Below are 17,624 nucleotides of genomic sequence, written 5' to 3' on the forward strand. Positions count from 1 at the left end.
AAAGCTAAGCTTTACCATAAACAGTGCCGTGCTGAGAAAATACAAATTAAAAAGACTATCAAGATGCAAGAAAAGAGAAACACCAAACAGAAGAATGATGAAAAGACTCCACAGGGAGCAGTATCTGCCTATCTGCTGGACAGAGCGGGGCAACCTCAAGCTAAAGCACTTTCCAGTACGATTAAACAGAAACGAAAAGAGAAGGAGGGAAAATGGGAAGTCCCTCTGCCTAAAGTATGTGCTCAGGGAGAAACAGAAGCATTGAAAGTTATTCGAGGGCCAGGCATGGTGGCTCAGGCCTGTAATCCCAGCACTTTGGGAGGCCACGTGGGTGGATCTAAAGTTCAGGAGTTCAAGACCAGACTGGCCAACATGGTGAAACCCCATCTCTCCTAAAAATACAAAAATTAGCTGGGTGTGGTGGCAGGCACCTGTAATCCCAACTACTTGGAAGGCTAGGCAGAGAAGTGCTTGAACGCGGGAAGCGGAGGTCGCAGTGAGCCAAGATGGTGCCACTGCACTTCAGACTGGGTGACAGAGCAAGACTCTGTCTCAAAAAAAAATAAAAATTAAGGAAAGAAACAGTGGGATTATCCTGGGAGTACAATGGAAAGAAACTCTAATACCACAGCTATACAGCAGACCTAAAAGCAATCAGTCTTCATTAGACGTCAAAGAACTCTATGAAAACTATTTTAAAGACAAATGTAGATACCATAAGCTATGTGGTTTAAAACTTAAAAGTACAAGCTCTGACATAAAGCAATGCATGTTTTTAAACAAAAGGCAAAAATAACCCACAACAATCAACTATATAAAAGCCATGTTCCACAAAGGAACATATAGCACTTTTACACAATTAGCATGTAAGAAATGATGCATGATGATTGCTTTTCTTCTTATAATTTTTGTATTTTTAGTATAGATAAGCTTTCACCATGTTGGCCGGGTTGGTCCTGAACTCCTGACCTCAAGTGATCCACCTGCCTCAGCCTCTCAAAGTCCTAGGATTACAGGTGTGAGTCACCACACCTGGCTGGCAAGTAAAGAACAAGCTTTCTGAGTAACACAAGCAAACCTCCCACAGTTAATTCAGAGTTGAGGACCACTTACACTACCGAATTCACGCTCAATCACTTTAGATTCATGAAAGGTACAGGTGATAATCATGTCTCCTTTTTTTTTCCTTAACTAAAATCGAACCTGTCATTTATGAACTTCTTTTCTTATCAGCCTTTGCCTATTAACTTATATTAAAGAATAATCTGGGCTACGCACAGTGCCTCACGCTTGTAATCCCAGCACTTTGGAAGACCGAACAGGGGTGGATCACGAGGTTGGGAGTTTGCGACCAGCCTGATCAACATGATGAAACTCCGTTTCTACTAAAAATACAAAAAATTAGCAGGGCATGGTGGCGCGTGCCTGTAATCCCAGCTACTCAGGAGGCTGGGGCAGGAGAATTGCTTGAACCCGGGAGGCCGGGGTTGCAGTGAGCCAAGGTCACGCCACTGCACTACAGCCTGGGCGACAGAGTGAGACTCCGTCTCAAGAAAATAAAAAAGAACAATTTGAAAACTAAGATTTCTTTCCCTTTTTTCTTGTTTCCTTCTCCCAAAAAAAATGGGGAGGTTGTTATTTGACTATACTTACCAAAACCTTATATTCACTGAAAATTATAAGTTAAAATACTAATAAGCAATCATAATTTCCTATTGTCTCAACTATTTTTTCTTACCTTTAAAGGAACTCTACATTTTAAATATTATTAAATTTTAAATTATACATTTTATGAACTAGCATGTCATTTAGAAATTCACTTTCGCTTTTATAGTTTTTATTATTAAAAATATATTTTTCAAATTTTTTATTTTTCTAAATTTTTAGTAGAGATGGGGTTTCACCATGTTGGCCAGGCTGGCCCTGAACTCCTGACCTAAAGTGATCCACCTGCCTCAGCCTGTCAAAGTGCTGGGATTACAGGCATGAGTCACCACGCCTGGTGACTGGCGAGGTCACTGCTCACTGCAGCCTCCACTTCCCAGGCTCAAGCAGTCTTCCCACCTCAGCATCCCAAGCAGACGGGACAACAGGCACGCACCACTGAGGCAGCAAAACAGGATCTGGAGGCGGGGAACATAAAGTCGATCTCACACTTGGGCTGTAACAGGAAATATCCTCTCCACAGAGAACAGGTCAAGTAAATGGCTCTGTAACCTTACCGTTTCTCTGAAAACGTGGGCGATGTCTCCACTTGTCCGGGGTGCATTCCAAGGGAGTTCTGCCATATTCTGCGAGCAACTGGGGTCCGATCTAAACTTTTCATGGGAAAAGTACTGCGGTCGTGGGATGAAGTTACGTAGGAGTAAGGGGGAAAACCACGTCGCCGAAGTGACCGGTGAAACTGTCCTACAGCCCCTGGTCCGTGCGGCTCGGGCCGGGAATCTGCGGCGCAGGTGGCGGCTCCTGGTGCTGCAGCGGGGTCGGGGCGGCGGCCGAGGCGGCGGAGGCGGAGGCCGAGGTGATGCGCAGCCGCTGGAAACCGCTGGAAGCCGCTGGGCGGGAGGCAGGGCACCTCCAGGCCGGCCGCCAGCTTGGCCTTGTAGGCGCCGGTCCGGCGCTCGCGATGCACGAGCAGCTGCGGCTGGCCGCGGCGGAAGTGCGGGCTGCGGAAGTGGTGGAGGGGCCGGTCCCGCCGTCCCACCGCCCCCCGGCCCCGGCCCCGACCCGGCCTCGGCCCGCCCTGCACCACCTTGTGGAAGCCGGAGACGTTGAGCTGGCGGACGAAGCTGGTGAAGTTGGTGGTTGTGAAGAGCCCGGGCTCGGCCCCGGCCCCGCGGCCCCGCCGCCGCCTCCCGGCCCGGGCGGGCTGAGCAGCTCCACCTCGAAGAGCGGCTGGTGGATGAGCAGCCCCTCGCCGCGGCCGTCCCAGCGGGTGGACCGTTACCACGGGCTGTTCACCAGACGCCACCGTTCGGCGGGGAAGTTGTTGGGCTTGATGGGGATGGAGAGCGGCGCCTCCTGCATCGCCCCGCCCGGCCCGGACCTCGCGCCCACCCACCCAGCCTACCTCTCCCTCCCCGTGCTCGATTCCCGCCCCCGACCCCCGCCGCGGCCTTCGCCTCGCCCTGTGGGCTCCTGCCTGCCCGGCCGCCGCGGACCCCATGAATGTCTTTTGACAAGTGTCCGTTCTTGTCTTTTGTCCATTTTTTAATGGAGTTGTTTGTTTTCTGATTAAAATTGTGTTAATTTCTTTATAGATTCTGGATGACACTTTTGTCAGGTGCATCGTTTGTAAAATTTTTCTCCCATTCTGCAGGTTGTCTGCTTACTCTGTTGACAGTTTCTTTTGCTGAGCACAATCTCTTTAGCTTCCTTAGGTCCCATGCGTCTATGTTTTCGTTGCGATAGCTTTTGGAGACTTAGTCTGGAAAAATTTGCTATGGTTTATGTCCAGAATGGTATGTCCTGGAGGGTTTTTGTTTAGGATATTCATAGTTTTAGATTTTGTAATGTAGGTCCTTAATTCATCTTAAATTGATTTTTTCTATGATAAAAGGAAGTGGTCCAGTTTGAATCTTCTGCATATGGCTAGCCAGCATAGTTTAAAAAGTTGGGTAGTGTGTTGCCTCTAGCTGTATTCTTTTTGTTTAAGATATCTTTGGCTATTCGGACTGTGTTTCGGATTTACATAAGTTTTAAAATACTTTCTTTTCTCATTCTGTGACAAATGACTTCGTAGTTTGATATAATAGTATTGAATCTGTAAATTTCTTTGGACAGTGAGGCCATTTTGACATTATTTCTTCCCATTCACGAGCATAGAATGTTTTTCCATTGGTTTGTATCATCTCTGGTCTCTTTCTTTTTCGTTTGTTCTTTCTTTCCTTCCTTCCTTCCTTCCTTCATTCAACTTTCCTTCCTTCCTCCCTCTCTCTTTCTTTCTTCCTTCTTTCCTTTCTTTTTTCTCTTTCTTTTCTTCTTTCTTTTCTTTCTTCTTTCCTTCTTTCTTTTCTTTCTTCTTTCCTTCCTTCTTTTCTGTTTCTTTCTTTCTGATGGAGTTTCACTCTTTTTCCCCAGGCTGGATGGAGTGCAATGGCATGATCTCAACTCACTGCAACGTTCACCTCCCAGGTTCAAGTGATTCTCCTGCCTCAGCCTCTCGAGTGGCTGGGATTACAGGTATGCACCACCACACCTGGCTAACTTTGTATTTTTAGTAGACATGGCGTTTCTCCAGGTTGGCCAGGCTGGTCTCGAACTCCTGACCTCAGGTGATCTGCCTGCCTCGGCCTCCCAGAGTGCTGGGATTACAGACAAGAGCTACGGTGCCCAGCCATCATCTCCGATTTCTTACGGCAGTGTTTTTTGATTCTCACTGTAGAGATCTTTCACCTCCATGGTTAGTTGTATTCCTAGGTATTTCGTTCTTCTTGTGGCTGTTACGAATGGGGGTGCAGAATGGATTTCCCTCTCAGCTTGGACATTGTTGATGTATAGAAATGCCACTGAGGAATACCATTTAAGAATTGCCACCTAGTTTTTGACAGTGGTTGAACTAATTTACACTCCCACCTGCAGGATATACACGTTCCTTCTTCTCCATAACCTTGGAGAGAAAAAATGCCACTTTTTGTACAATGCTTTTGTATCCTGAGACTTGATAATCAACTGAAGTTATGTATCTTTCTAGGAGCCTTTGGGCAGGGACTGAAGGGATTTCTAGGTATGGAATCATATTGTTACATTGTTTGTGAAAAGAGATATTTCACTTCCTCTCTCCTGGTTGGATGGCTTTTCTTTCTTTCTCTTGCCTGCTTGCTCTGGCCAGGACTTCTGGTACTGTGTTGAATAGGATGACAGTTGACATCCTATTCTTATTCTGGTTCTCTGGGGAATGGTTCCAGCTTTTGCCCATTCACTATGATGGTGGCTGTGTGTTTGTTATAGATGGCTCTTACTATTTGGTGCTATGTTTCTTCAATGCCTAGTGTTTTGAGGATTTTTAACATGGTAGATGCTGAATTTTATGGAAAGCCTTTCTGCATCCTTTGACATGACCATGTGGATTTTGGTTTCAGTTCTCTTTATGTGGAGAATCACATTTATTGATTTGCATATGCTGAACCAGCCTTGCAGAAATAAAGCTTCCTTGATCATGGTAGATTAACTTTTTGATGTGTTGCTGGATTTCGTTTCTCAGTATATTGTCGAGGTTTCTCTTTTCTTTTTTTGAGACAGAGTCTCAGTCTTGTCGTTAGACTGGAGTGCAGTGGCACAATCTCTGCTCACTGCAACCTCCCCCTCCCAGGGTCAAGTAATTCTCCTGCCTCAGCCTCCCAAGTAGCTGGGACTACAGGTGTGCACCACCACACCCAGCTAATTTTCTGGTGTTTTAGTAGAGATGGGGTTTCACCATGTTGGCCAGGGTGGTCTTGATCTTCTGACCTCGTGATCCACCTGCGTTGGCCTCCCAAAGTCCTGGGATGACAGCTGTGAGCCAACCCGTCTGGTCTTTGTTGAGATTTTGTCATCTATGTTCATTAGGATAATGGCCTGAGATCTTTCTTCATTGTATCTTTGCCAGGTTTCGGTATCAGGATCATGCTGGCCTTGTAGAAGGAGTTAGGGAAGAGTTTCTTCTCACTTTTTGAACAGTTCCAGCAGAAATGGTATCAACTTTTTTTTATACATCTGGTAAAATTCAGATGTGAACCCATTTAGCTCTGGGATTTTTTTGGTTCATAAACTGTTACTGCCTTGATTTAAGAGCTCATTATTGGTCTTTTTTGGGATTCAATCTCTTTTTCATTGTTTCTTGGTAGGGTGCATATGTCCTAGGAATTTATCAAATTTTTCTCCATTTTATGTGCATACAGGTGTTCATAATATACTCTGATGTTGTTTGTATTTCTTTGGGGTTAGTGGCGATATCCCTTTTGTTGTTTTTAATTGTATTCATTTGGATCTTCTCTCTTTTCTTTATTAGGCTAGCTAGTAGTCTATTTTATTAATTTTTTCAAAAACAAGCTCTTGGATTCCTTGATATTTTGAATGGTTTGTAACATCTCAATTTCAAAGGGAGACTGGACAGTTAAGGCAATCATAATCAAAAAGAACAAAAGTGGGGGCATCACATTACCCGACTTCAGATTATACTACAGTAACCAAAACAGCATGGTACTGGTACAGAAACAGACACACAGGCCAATAGAAAAGAATTCAGAGCCCAGAAATCAGGCTGCATACCTACAAACATCTGATCTTTGACAAAACTGATGAAACAAGCAATGGAGAAATGATTTTCTATTCAATAAAGAGTGCTGGGATAAGTGGCTAGCCATATGCAGAAGATTCAAAGTGGACCCCTTCCTTACAGCATTTACAAAAATTAACTCAAGATGGAATAAAGATTTAAATGTAAAACTCAAAACTATTAAACTCCTGGAATACAATGTAGGCAATACCATTCTGAACATAGGCATAGACAAAGATTTTATGATGAAGATACCAAAAGGAAAAATTGACAAATGGGATCTAATTAAACTAAAAGCCTCGGTACAGCAAAAGAAACTATTAACAGAATAAACAGACAGCCTACAGAATGAGAGAAAATTTTTTGCAAACCACAGCTGACAAAAGTCTAATGTTCAGCATCTATAAGAAACTTAAAACAAATTTATAAGAAAAAACAAACATTATAAAGTTAAAAGAGGTCATGAACAGACACCTTTCTTTTCTTTTTTTTTTTTTTTTTTTTGAGACGGAGTTTAGCTCTTGTTACCCAGGCTGGAGTGCAATGGCGCGATCTCGGCTCACCGCAACCTCCGCCTCCTGCGTTCAGGCAATTCTCCTGCCTCAGCCTCCTGAGTAGCTGGGATTACAGGCATGTGCCACCATACCCAGGTAATTTTTTTTGTATTTTTAGTAGAGACGGAGTTTCACCATGTTGACCCGGATGGTCTCGATCTCACGACCTCGTGATCCACCCGCCTCGGCCTCCCAAAGTGCTGGGATTACAGGCTTGAGCCACCGCGCCCGGCCAGACACTTTTCAAGAGAAGACATACTTGTGGCCAACAAGCATAGGAGAAAAAGCCCAATGTCAGTGACCATTAGAGAAATGCAAATCAAAATCACAATGAGATGCTATCTCACACCAGTTAGAATGCCTATTACTAAAAAGTCAAAAAATAACAGATGCTGCAATATTTTAGAGAAAAAGGAATACCTATGTCCTGTTGGTGGAAGGATAAATTAGTTCAACCATTGATGAAAACTGTGTGACAATTTCTCACAGACCTAAAAGCAGAACTACCATTCGACTTAGGAATCGCATCGCTGGGTATATACCCCAAGGAATATAAATCATTCTGTGGTAAAGACACATGCACGTGTATATTCATTACAGCACTATTCACAATAGGAAAAGTGAAATCAATCTAAATGCCTCTCAATGGTAGACTGAATAAAGAATATTTGGTATGTATATATTATGGAATAGTATGCAGTTAGGAAAAAGAATAATACTATGTCCTTTGCAGAAACCTAGATGGAGCTGAAGGTCTTTATCCTTAGCAAACTAACACAGAAACAGAAAACCAAACAGCACATGTTCTCAATTATAAGTGGGAGCTAAATGATGTGAAGACATATAGAAGAAAAACACACTCTAGTCCTTACTGGAGGGTAGAGACTGGAAGGAGGGAGAGGATCGGGAAAAATACCTACTAGCTACTAGGCTAGAAACTGTAGAAAATTAAGGTTGAGCTCCAAAACTGTTTTCCATGGTGTCGAGATGTAACTTTCCCATGTCATACTACGTGCTGTTTCCCATGTTTTCATACGGTGATGGATGGGGGTGTTGCAAGCATTGGGAAAAGAAAACTGAGATGTTTTAATGTTTCTGTGTTTCAGCAGTTGAATGTTTTTATTATTTATCTGTGTTGTTCTTTGTGTGCTTATTTGGTTAGTATTTCATATCACGTAGTGCTCTGTCTTCTCCCCAAAAGATGTGTATTTAACTTAGGAAAGAAATGTAAAGTGTGGTAAATACGATGGGTCATGAAGGTGCAGTGACACTGACTCCATCCTACCTTCAGGGATAAGCCAACCCTGAATGTGAAAAGAGACGCTATCCTTATAGCATAGTACCACACAGGGCCAGAGCTTCCCAGAACCAGCTGGGGATTCTTACCTAGACCCAATGTTGTTTATTGTTAAATCTTGTGGCTTGAGACATCTTCTAATTGAATTCGATATTTTAGTCTAGGTTACTATCTTTGACATACATCATTGAATAAAATGCAGGATATGTATTTTAATTTTTTTCATTTACCACTTCAAGTTATTCTACCAAGCTCATGAAATATTTCGCTAATTGTCATAAAAGTGAGGTTATGGCACGGGCGTTCTAAGATTTAATACATTGTTTCTAGGGGAGGTTGAAATACAGTAAACTGAATCTTAAATATTATAGAACTTTTAAAGAATTTGGCTTAGTTGGAGAAGGCTGTGGTATATTTAAGGATGTTATGTATTCTACATTACTCCTTAGGAAACAGATTTTCAGACCTGGTGTGCTGGCTCACGCCCATAATCCCAACACTTTGGGAGGCTGAGGTAGGAGGATTGCTTGAGGCCAGGAGTTTGAGACCAGCTCAGGCAACAGGGCGAGACCTGGGTTCTATGAAAAAATAATCAAATAGGGAACATGCTTTTGAGATACTAGAAACGTTTGATTCTGTTACATACCACACTAAGGCTAATTGAAGATAAAAAAAAACTGATTCTGCAGATAACACAGACAAGTCAGAACACATTGATTTCTGATGTGACAGTCAGTGTTCGATGAAACTGTTTATAGAAAGTAAAGCCAAAGTGCCTTATTTTACGGAGATACCTTTTAATAACCCAACTGTTAGACGAATAAAGCTTTTTTAAAAACTCAAAGCAAATGTTACTAATCATTTGGAGTCTGGACGTCCCAGTTCACAGGGTTACTTCTAACATGTAGAGCACATGCAGCCTTCTGATCAATCGAGAGTGAGGGGACTGCCCCTGCCAGAGTTCAATTCAGCCCGAGGACCCCATGGCAGCCCAAGGTCTTGGTTCATGCTGTGGAAACAATACGGAATTTATTCACTCAGTAAACATTCACTAGGGTTACAGTCATTTTAATATAATTCATCGTAAGGTGATGATCTCTAGGAACGTCATCACAGTGGAGCAACCTGAAAGCTCCCAGCAGCCAGCATGAATGAAAGGTAGGGGCGGGGCTGCCAACAGGGTGGGGCCTGGTGAGCCACGTGCCTGGGCTCCCACATCACAATGTGGGTAGGGCGCCTCGTGGAGGAGACTGTGCCTGATTGGTTCCTGGGCACCAGGTTGGTAGGGCAACCTCCTTCAGTTGGTAGAAAACACTGGAAGGAGGAACTCCCTCTGCGCTGTCTTCTCCGAAATCTCCGCTCTCAGGCTTGTTGTATCTAGACCCATTTTAAATCAAGCAGGTTCCCTTCAGACCAGTCATCTCAGGGGAGGCAGCTGAGGCGGGGAGTGAGCTGTCAGTGGGGTGCGGCCCCCTAGCCAGGGGCTGGCCCTGCCAGCGTGCCTGTGTTTCAAAGAGGTGAAGTGCTGAACTGTGCGGACCGGGAGGCAAGGGAAGGTCCAAGTTGCTGGAGCGCACCCAAGGTGCCCCATGGGGAACACGCTGAGTTGTTGTTTGTGCCCCAGAGGCAGACGCAGGCGAGGTCTGCGTAGGTGGCCTGAGGATCTGTCCTTCAGCTCTGACATCAATGGGGCGGTGGCAAGCAAAGGTCCAGGCCAACACAGAAGGAACAAGTCCAACACCGGTGCCAGACCCATTTGGTGCCCGTGCTGGCTGTGTGGGGCGGTGTCCGGCAGCTATGACCTCGACGAGGCAGTGTCGAGCACAAGTGCAGACCAAGGCAGAGAGGAGCAGAGGCCGAGCAGAGAGATCACGGAACTCCCCAATGCCAGACCCATGCAGAGCCAGCACAGGATGCACTGGGCAGAACCGATCTGCAGCCATAACATCAATGAGAGGGAGGTGGCGAAAGCGCCAGACCGTACTGCTGTGGAGCCTGCCCTGCGGGATTTGGGAGCCGGCGACGGCCATGACCTGCAGCACATCAGCGACCAGGAGATGCCCAAAGGTAAGGCAATGAATGATGCTGTTTACCCTCAGGCACGCCTCTGGCTGACACTCATACCAGTTCTCATTCCTACCCCCAACCCCCCGAGGCATCCACGGCCTCGGGCTCCTCCTTCCTGGCCCTAGCCAGCTTTCCCAGGCCCATGCACCAGGCAGGAGGACTGGCCCTGCCTCGTGCCTGCCCCCACCCTTCATGCTTTTTCCCTGCTGCGTCTGGTGGTTTCTTTCTTCCTCCCTACCCCAATGCCCAGTTGTGGCCCCTTTCTCAGCCCCAGGCTGGATGAAAGCTAAGTTTTCCAAATAGAAAACGCATGCTACAGATTTCATTGCTGTAGAGGAAGTGTCTTACAGCTCTTCTGTTTACTTTGGTTGGTCTCTTAATTTATTTAAACGTTAGAATAATTAAGTTTCATGATGAATGTGACTTTGTAGCTGAAAGATATCGTTCTCTCAGAATATTAAAAAAAATGGTGAAAGAATGAACAAAGATAGTATATGAATGAATTCTGCCTTTATACACAAAGCATGAAAGGACTTTTGAAAGTCCTTGTTTGGTGGCGTAAAGTAAGCCTCTGAGTGCTTTCACACACCAGGTAGAAGATGGGTAGTGTTTGATGACAGCCCAAAATAGACTCTTCATTTCATTTTTGAGGATTTATTACACATTTACAAGTATGTCTCATTTGACCCTGTCTCCACAAAAAAATGGTGAAAAAATAGCCGGGTATGGTGGCTTACACCCACAGTCCCAGCTGCAAGAGAATCTCTGGAGCCCGGGAGTTTGAGCCTTCAGGGAGTTATGCTGGCTCCATCTCACCATTGCACCACTCCAGCCTGGGCAACAGAGTGAGACTTTGTCTGTTTAAAAAATTGTTTTTGCCCAAGACAGCTCTTTGTTTTAAGACATTTGAAATACTGAGCTGGTGTCTGACCACAGGAATTGACCACAGCATCTCTTCCTGCTTGAGACTTTCCCTGAAATGTGCTGGTAATAGCAGCCTAGAGGAAGGTGGTTATATTTGATAAGTAGAGGGAGGAGGGCATATATGTGATTCATCTGAACGTTGCATCCGTTTATTTAGGTGCAAGGTTGAAAAAGAAGTTCCAGCCCCAGCCCGGTTTTACTCCACATGCATGCAGAGATTCTGTGATTTTTGTATTCTCCAGTGGAATTGGGACATTGGTGCCTTTATTTTCTTGACATTTATTACTAAAAGCTTTTCTCAAGACTGTAAAAGTGATTAAAATGGCTATGTCGCTTTAAAAAGAATCTTTTGTACTCACCTCACTTATGACAGTGTTTCCTCTTCTTCCTCTACAGGTCTTGCTTCTGTCCGTCCAAGGGCAAGCACACTCTTCCTGAGAAAGTATCAAATGAGTGGTAAGACAATATTATTTCTGCTTTCAAGGAAAACCTAAACATTTTCTGTCTTGTATATAACAGAGAGTATTTAGAGAAACTCAGATATTAGTTAAAAATGTTCAACTTTTCATAGATTTACTTATTTTCACATGTGATATAATTTCCTTTAGTTGTCACTGTTTTTGGAAACATACAGACTTTGTGTTTACACATTTGGTGACATTTTCACCAACACAATTAATTGGCCACATGATTTAGTGTAGTAGTCACGGATTTATGCCTTTTTCTTCATACGTCTTTGACATTTTTCCCTTGCTCTAAAGAGTATGTTTTAATAATGACTGATAGGATTTAGGCCACAGCTTGGATTTCACTGCAGCAAATCAAAAGAATCCATTGTTCTAGATTGGATCTGTGATGTTGGCCTCCTTTTTCACAGTGCTCTAACCACAGTCACATCCAAGTGGATGCTACAACTTTTTCATTGCAATGTAATAGAAACGTAACATGCCCTGTGCTGTTTTCCATATTAGCCTTAGTGTGTGAAACTAGTGTAAAGTTTCCATATCCTGCCTGTTTTAGGATGAGAATTAGAACTGTAGGATTTTTCTGTACTGTTGCTTATGTTTCATAATGTTCTGTTATCTTACTCTATTTTCAAAAAGCCATACCCCGTGTTTTTCAGTTAATTTTAACGACAAGAATACAAGAACTGTGGGTTCTAGAATAACATCAGAACTAATGCAGCACAAGAAAAAGGGGTCGTTCACCTACATTTTCATAGTTTGCGAGGACTTTGTCTGACTTGAGCTAGTAATTTCTGGTTAGGATTCTTAAATTTCTCAGTTTCTTCCAAGAGCCATGGGCTTCTCACACATAGAATGTACGGAAGTAGAAGAAAACCAATCCCCTGCCCCTGTCACTTCAGTGGTTAGAAATGTGTGTCAATGAGACCAGTTCAACTTCAAAGGAGGAGGTATTGTAGGGAAGAAAGTGTGGCCCAAGTCCCTCTTTGGAGCTTTTATTCTTTGGACATTGGTAGAACAAAATGATTGTGTGTGCTGAGGATACCCTGTTCAGTTAGGTTGGCATACTCATTTTGACATTTAAGTTTAAGGTAGGCTACCTTTCAGTTGAGTAAAGACCCATTTATTTTATCAGTAATGTATGACTAGATGACCGAGAGGTCATTCGGGATACTGCCAGATATTCCTGCGCATCTCACGATTGACTCCTGGCCAGAAACTGGTTCTTAGAGCTGTCAGCTATTAGATCCTGATAATGAAAGTAAGCTATGTGTAAATGTAGAATGAGAAAACAAAACACTGCTGCATAGGGGTTCAGAAATACAATAGGTAAACGTTTTTATTAGCTAAATTTCTCATCTGTCCCAGATATTGGCATTTTTATGAAGGAATACTTGAGATGCGATCATTTATAAAGAAAAGAGGCTTCATGGGCTCACGGTTCTACAGGCTGTACAGGAGGTGTGGTGCTAGCATGTGCTTCTGGCAAGGGCCTCAAGAATCTAATGATCTTGGTGGAAGGTGAAGTCATCATTCACATGGTGAGAGAAGGACCAAGAGAGAGTGGGAGGTGCTGCAGTCTTTTAAATCAGCAGATCAGGCCAGGTGCAGTGGCTCACACTTGCAATCCCAGCACTTTGGGATGCTAAGATGGGCAGATCACTTGAGCCTGGAGTTTGAGACCACCTTGGGCCAACAGAGTGAGACCCTGTGTCTATGAAACATTTAAAAATTAGCCAGATGTGGTGGTGCATGCCTGCACCCCCAGCTACTCTGGAGGGGAAGGTGGGTGGATGACTTGAGCCCAGGAGGTCAAGGCTGCGGTCAACCATAATCACGCCACTGTACTCCAGCCTGAGCATCAGAGTGAGACCCCGTCTCAGAACAACAACAGTAACAACAACAAAACCCCAAAAAGATCCTCCATGAACTCAAAGCAGGACCTCACTAATCACCAAGGGGATGGCACTAACGCATTCATGAGGGATCTGCCCCCGTGATCCAAAGACTTCCCCACCTCAAACCCTGGGGATTACATTTCAACGTGCGATGTTGAAATGTAATCACAGACATTCCCTAATTTATTTTGCCTTTCCTTATCTACACGGGGATTCTTTCATTTGAACGTAATAGAATATGTGTTAGGTCAAGAAGTAAAACTGTGTTTTCAGATTTTACACTCAGAGATTCATCATGCCAGATTATTTAAATGTTAAATTTTGTTTAAATTAAAATTTTTTAATTGATTTTTTATATAGCGATAATCAGATGTATCTTGTTTTATATAGGGATGATGAGATAACTAGCAACTACTTTTATTCTATGGTATTTTATTATACCAAAATTGATTAGTTATATTTTTACTTTTAGTGCAAGAAAAGAGGAGGAGCTTTCGCATATATTCTGTGAGTAAACTTTCGAAAAGTTAAGAAATTAATTGTTTAAATTAAAAGTCGATCTGTCATGATTCCTTAGAAATGTAACAGGGACCCAGTGCTGTTAGCATGATCCTTTTTAGGTGAATTTTCTAACTCTTTTCTATTTTCCTAAATGTCAGATTTATGCAGGAAAGTCTTTAACTTACTGTGCCCATTTTTAAGGCTGTCTGATTTTTAAGTTAAATTTAAATTGGTTGTGATATTGCCTGGGCGGTGCAAGCATGGCTGCTGGTTTTCTGGAAGCAGGGTTGGGAAGCAAGGTTGAGTTTCCCTTTGTGTGTGCCATTTTCTCCCATTTCCCAGGTTTCATCCCTGGTGGGTCTGAGCTCAGAAACCTTTAGGTGTAATATATCCAGGGAATACACATCCACATTCCTTCTAAGATGGGAGGATAGGTGGACCTGCGGTTCTAACCACAGACTTACTATTGACCTTGCTGGCTCTGTTGTGTTTCACCCTACCTTCCCAGGTACCATGTGCTATGATTTCGGAGACTGTGTTGGGTTCTTCAAAATACACGGCATTGCTTGTTTCTGTTCAGGTCACTCCCTGTGGGCACCAGGGTTGTGCTTTTATGTCAGTTACCACTTCTCTATCTGCTTGCCACCTTGCAACATTGACTCAGAATCATCTGCTGTCAATCCTGTCTCCTGGTTCTGTGTATAATGTTTATTTTATGACTAACTCTCATGAGATTTCACAAGGAAGAGAAAATAAATTTGTGGTCAATCCATCATATTTAACCCACATTTAGAACCTATATGTAAGTGTAAATCTAAGTTTAATGGAACATAATTATGACCTTAATTCAGACAATTTTCTAGTTATACCTATTATAAGCATATTACACTTTTCCACTCAGGGCTTGTGTAATAACTCTATTCAAACTCCGTACCTGCCATGTGGTCCCATTGCTGTGCAACATAGATGGAGCCGATTTTGTTAGCACACAAAGTGTTGGAAATTTTCAAGTGAGCTAAAAGTCATTAATTATTTTAAAAACATCTAAAACATGTCATAAAAAGTGGGGAGAAAACCGTGATCTCCAGGGCCGGGTGTGGTGGCTCATGTCTGTAATCCGAGCACTTTGGGAGGCTGAGGCAGGTGGATCTCTTGAGGCCCGGAGTTCAAGACCACACTGGCCAACATTGTGAAACCTCATCTCTACTAAAAATACAAAAACTAGCCAGGCATGGTAGCACATGCCTGTAGTCTCAGCTACACGGGAGGCTGAGCCAGGAGACTTGCTTGAACTTGGAGGTGGAGGTCACAGTGAGTGATAGGACATTTTAATTAAAAAAAACGGGGACAGATTTCACCTGAGGCTGTACCAGTTAGTCTGTGTTTTGGTGCGTTATTCCTGTTATTTTTATTCTCATGTATGGAATTTTCCTCAGAATTGACTTTTCTTATTTTAAAGTATTATGCTGCACTACCTCAACAGTAGTGACATTAAGGGATACCTTCTTTCCCTTTGAATGAAAGTATCTGAATCAGTCCATTTTTATTTTTTATGCCATATTTGTTTTTCAGACAACAAAAGTATACACATATAATCACATAACACTGTTAATGTAATCTATCACAGAATAGCTTAAGAAACATAAGAGTTCTGCTGGAGTTAAAACATTTCTATCTTAAAGGGTAATTTGGTCCTTCAAATAGTAATGTTGTTCAAAAACATCTTGGATTTTGGTTAAGAAAGAAGTGAATTTGCAGTACAAAGCATCTAAAGCAGCAAAATGCTGTTGGACTCTATGGATATTTCGGATTGTTGGCTACTAGCAATGTTTAAATGCAGCTTAGGTTTATAAACAACCACGAGATCTTCTCTGTACCCTGCCTTTTTTTTCATACTGACTGATTAGTAGTAGATCCACCCCTGTTGTGTCTTTAATGAGTTTGCGAGAGACCCTAATGGAAGAGTGTGATAATATGATGCAAACAAGCATATTAAGAGGAGGAAAGAAAACTCATCTGAGTTATTTTTTTTTCCAGTTAAAATAATCAGTATTTTGTGGTTTTAAATAAAGCTGTTGATCTTTTCAACTATTTGGTGATTGGCATTTGGCTACTGGGATTATTTTTAGCCAAGAGCACTTTCTCTCTCTCTCTTTCTCTCTCTCTCTCTCTCTCTCTGTCTCTGTCTCTCTGTCTCTCTCTCTCTCGCTCTCTCTCTCTCTCTCTCTCTCTCTCACTTCCCTTTTGTAAATTTGAGATGGAGTCCTCATCTGTCACACAGGATGGAGTGCAATGGCACAGTCTCAGCTGACTCCAACCTCCGCCTTCAGGAATCAAGCAATTCTCTGCCTTAGCCTCCTCAACAGCTGGGATTACAGCCACCCAGCACCACACCTGCCTAATTTTTGTATTTTTAGTAGAGATGGGGTTTCATCATCTTGTCCAGCCTGGTCTTGAACTTCTGACCATGTGATCCACTCACCTCAGCCTATGAAAGTGTTGGGATTACAGGAGTAAACCACCTCACCTGCCCAGCAGGAACATTTACTTAATATAATGGAGGCAGTTTCCGTATTGACTATCGCACTCTCAACAAAGAATAGATATTTTGAAAGTGTTTTAGAGATAGTTGATTTTCTACAGGGTTCAAAAGGTTCACTGTCATATCTCTGATAGCACTGTGGATGAATTTTCACTCATTTGTATCTGTAGGAAGATTTACTTTCCAAACTGTAACTGACTTGAATATTGGTCAAGCTCTTATTGAACTCCTTAATTTCTCCCACATTCTGTGCTAAGCAGCTGCAGGTAGGAGAGAAGGGGTTCTCCCTCTCCTGGAGAGGCTCACTTTCTCATGAGGGGGATGCCCTGCAGGCAATTGTAGCATGTAACACACAGTGAATTAGACTGATGTGTACGCAAAAACAGAAGTGTTTTGTGGTGTGGCTGCAGGCAAAGGGATCCCAGAAGGTGGATGAGGTCAAGCTTGCTGGGACAAGGGGGAAAGGAATAAATATTCCAGACAGAGAGCAGCACGAGTGAGGCAGGAATGTGCCATAATGTGCATCAAATAACTTAAAGAATGAAATCAATTAACTTTTGAAACGAATGCAGAGTATTCTCAGAAGTTCTCATTTGAGTAGTGTCATAGCAGTCTTATGTAAACATGAAGTGAAAGTTACATTCCAAAAGTCGTTTTCATCATCTGATTTTTGGATGTGAGAGAGTCTTAAAAGCAGTACTTTTTCCATCCTCCCACAAGGAAACAGGCCCAGGGAGACCTATGGCCCCTCACTTGTTTGGTGACTGAGCAGCTCTGGCACGCACACTCTCTGGCTCTAACACACTGGTTCCATGGCACTCTCTCTTGAATGCACACATTAAGGATTAGTAAGGGAGTAAATGTAGTATTAGGTCTTCATTTACTGCAATCAAATGCTCTTGTGTCAATATTATTTAATGTATGATATTTTGTTGCAGTTAATGAATAACAGAAATAGAAAATCTCAGTGCTTTTTCCTGCATCAGAAAAAGAACATGAAATTCCATTATAAATGTTTCCCATTATTTATAAAGGGAATTTATAATAGTGGCTTGCCAGGTTTGATGATCAGTGTCATATCAAGGGCAGCATTTTATAACCCATTTTTCAAACATCATCTG

General features: G+C 42.9%; 3 protein-coding genes across 3 annotated transcripts in view; 1 reads left to right on the plus strand and 2 right to left on the minus strand.

Moving 5' to 3' along the window:
* Positions 1-3,166, minus strand: part of LOC141581703 (heat shock factor protein 5-like) — a 27,903-nt gene extending 24,737 nt beyond the window's left edge. Inside the window, exon 1 of the mRNA XM_074387969.1 lies at positions 2,223-3,166. Within this exon, the coding sequence (XP_074244070.1) occupies positions 2,223-3,166 (944 nt within the window). The remainder of the gene's footprint in view (positions 1-2,222) is intronic.
* The window catches only part of LOC141581415 (uncharacterized), a 578,148-nt gene that overhangs the window by 100,591 nt on the left and 459,933 nt on the right, over positions 1-17,624 (minus strand). The window contains exon 14 of the mRNA XM_074386828.1: positions 11,458-11,532. Within this exon, the coding sequence (XP_074242929.1) occupies positions 11,458-11,532 (75 nt within the window). The remainder of the gene's footprint in view (positions 1-11,457; positions 11,533-17,624) is intronic.
* On the plus strand, positions 3,064-10,398 carry LOC141581785 (uncharacterized). Its single transcript, XM_074388249.1, has 2 exons — positions 3,064-4,182; positions 6,764-10,398. The coding sequence occupies exon 2, from the start codon at positions 9,697-9,699 to the stop codon at positions 10,297-10,299; it is 603 nt and encodes a 200-aa protein (XP_074244350.1). The 5' UTR covers positions 3,064-4,182; positions 6,764-9,696; the 3' UTR covers positions 10,300-10,398.

The sequence above is a fragment of the Saimiri boliviensis genome, chromosome 1, assembly GCF_048565385.1.
Source record: "Saimiri boliviensis isolate mSaiBol1 chromosome 1, mSaiBol1.pri, whole genome shotgun sequence".
In the NCBI taxonomy this organism is placed as follows: Eukaryota; Metazoa; Chordata; class Mammalia; order Primates; family Cebidae; genus Saimiri; species Saimiri boliviensis.

Bases quoted from the DNA above. Each gene is read 5' to 3' on its own strand.
- LOC141581785 (XM_074388249.1), top strand. From the start codon at position 9,697: ATGGGGAACACGCTGAGTTGTTGTTTGTGCCCCAGAGGCAGACGCAGG.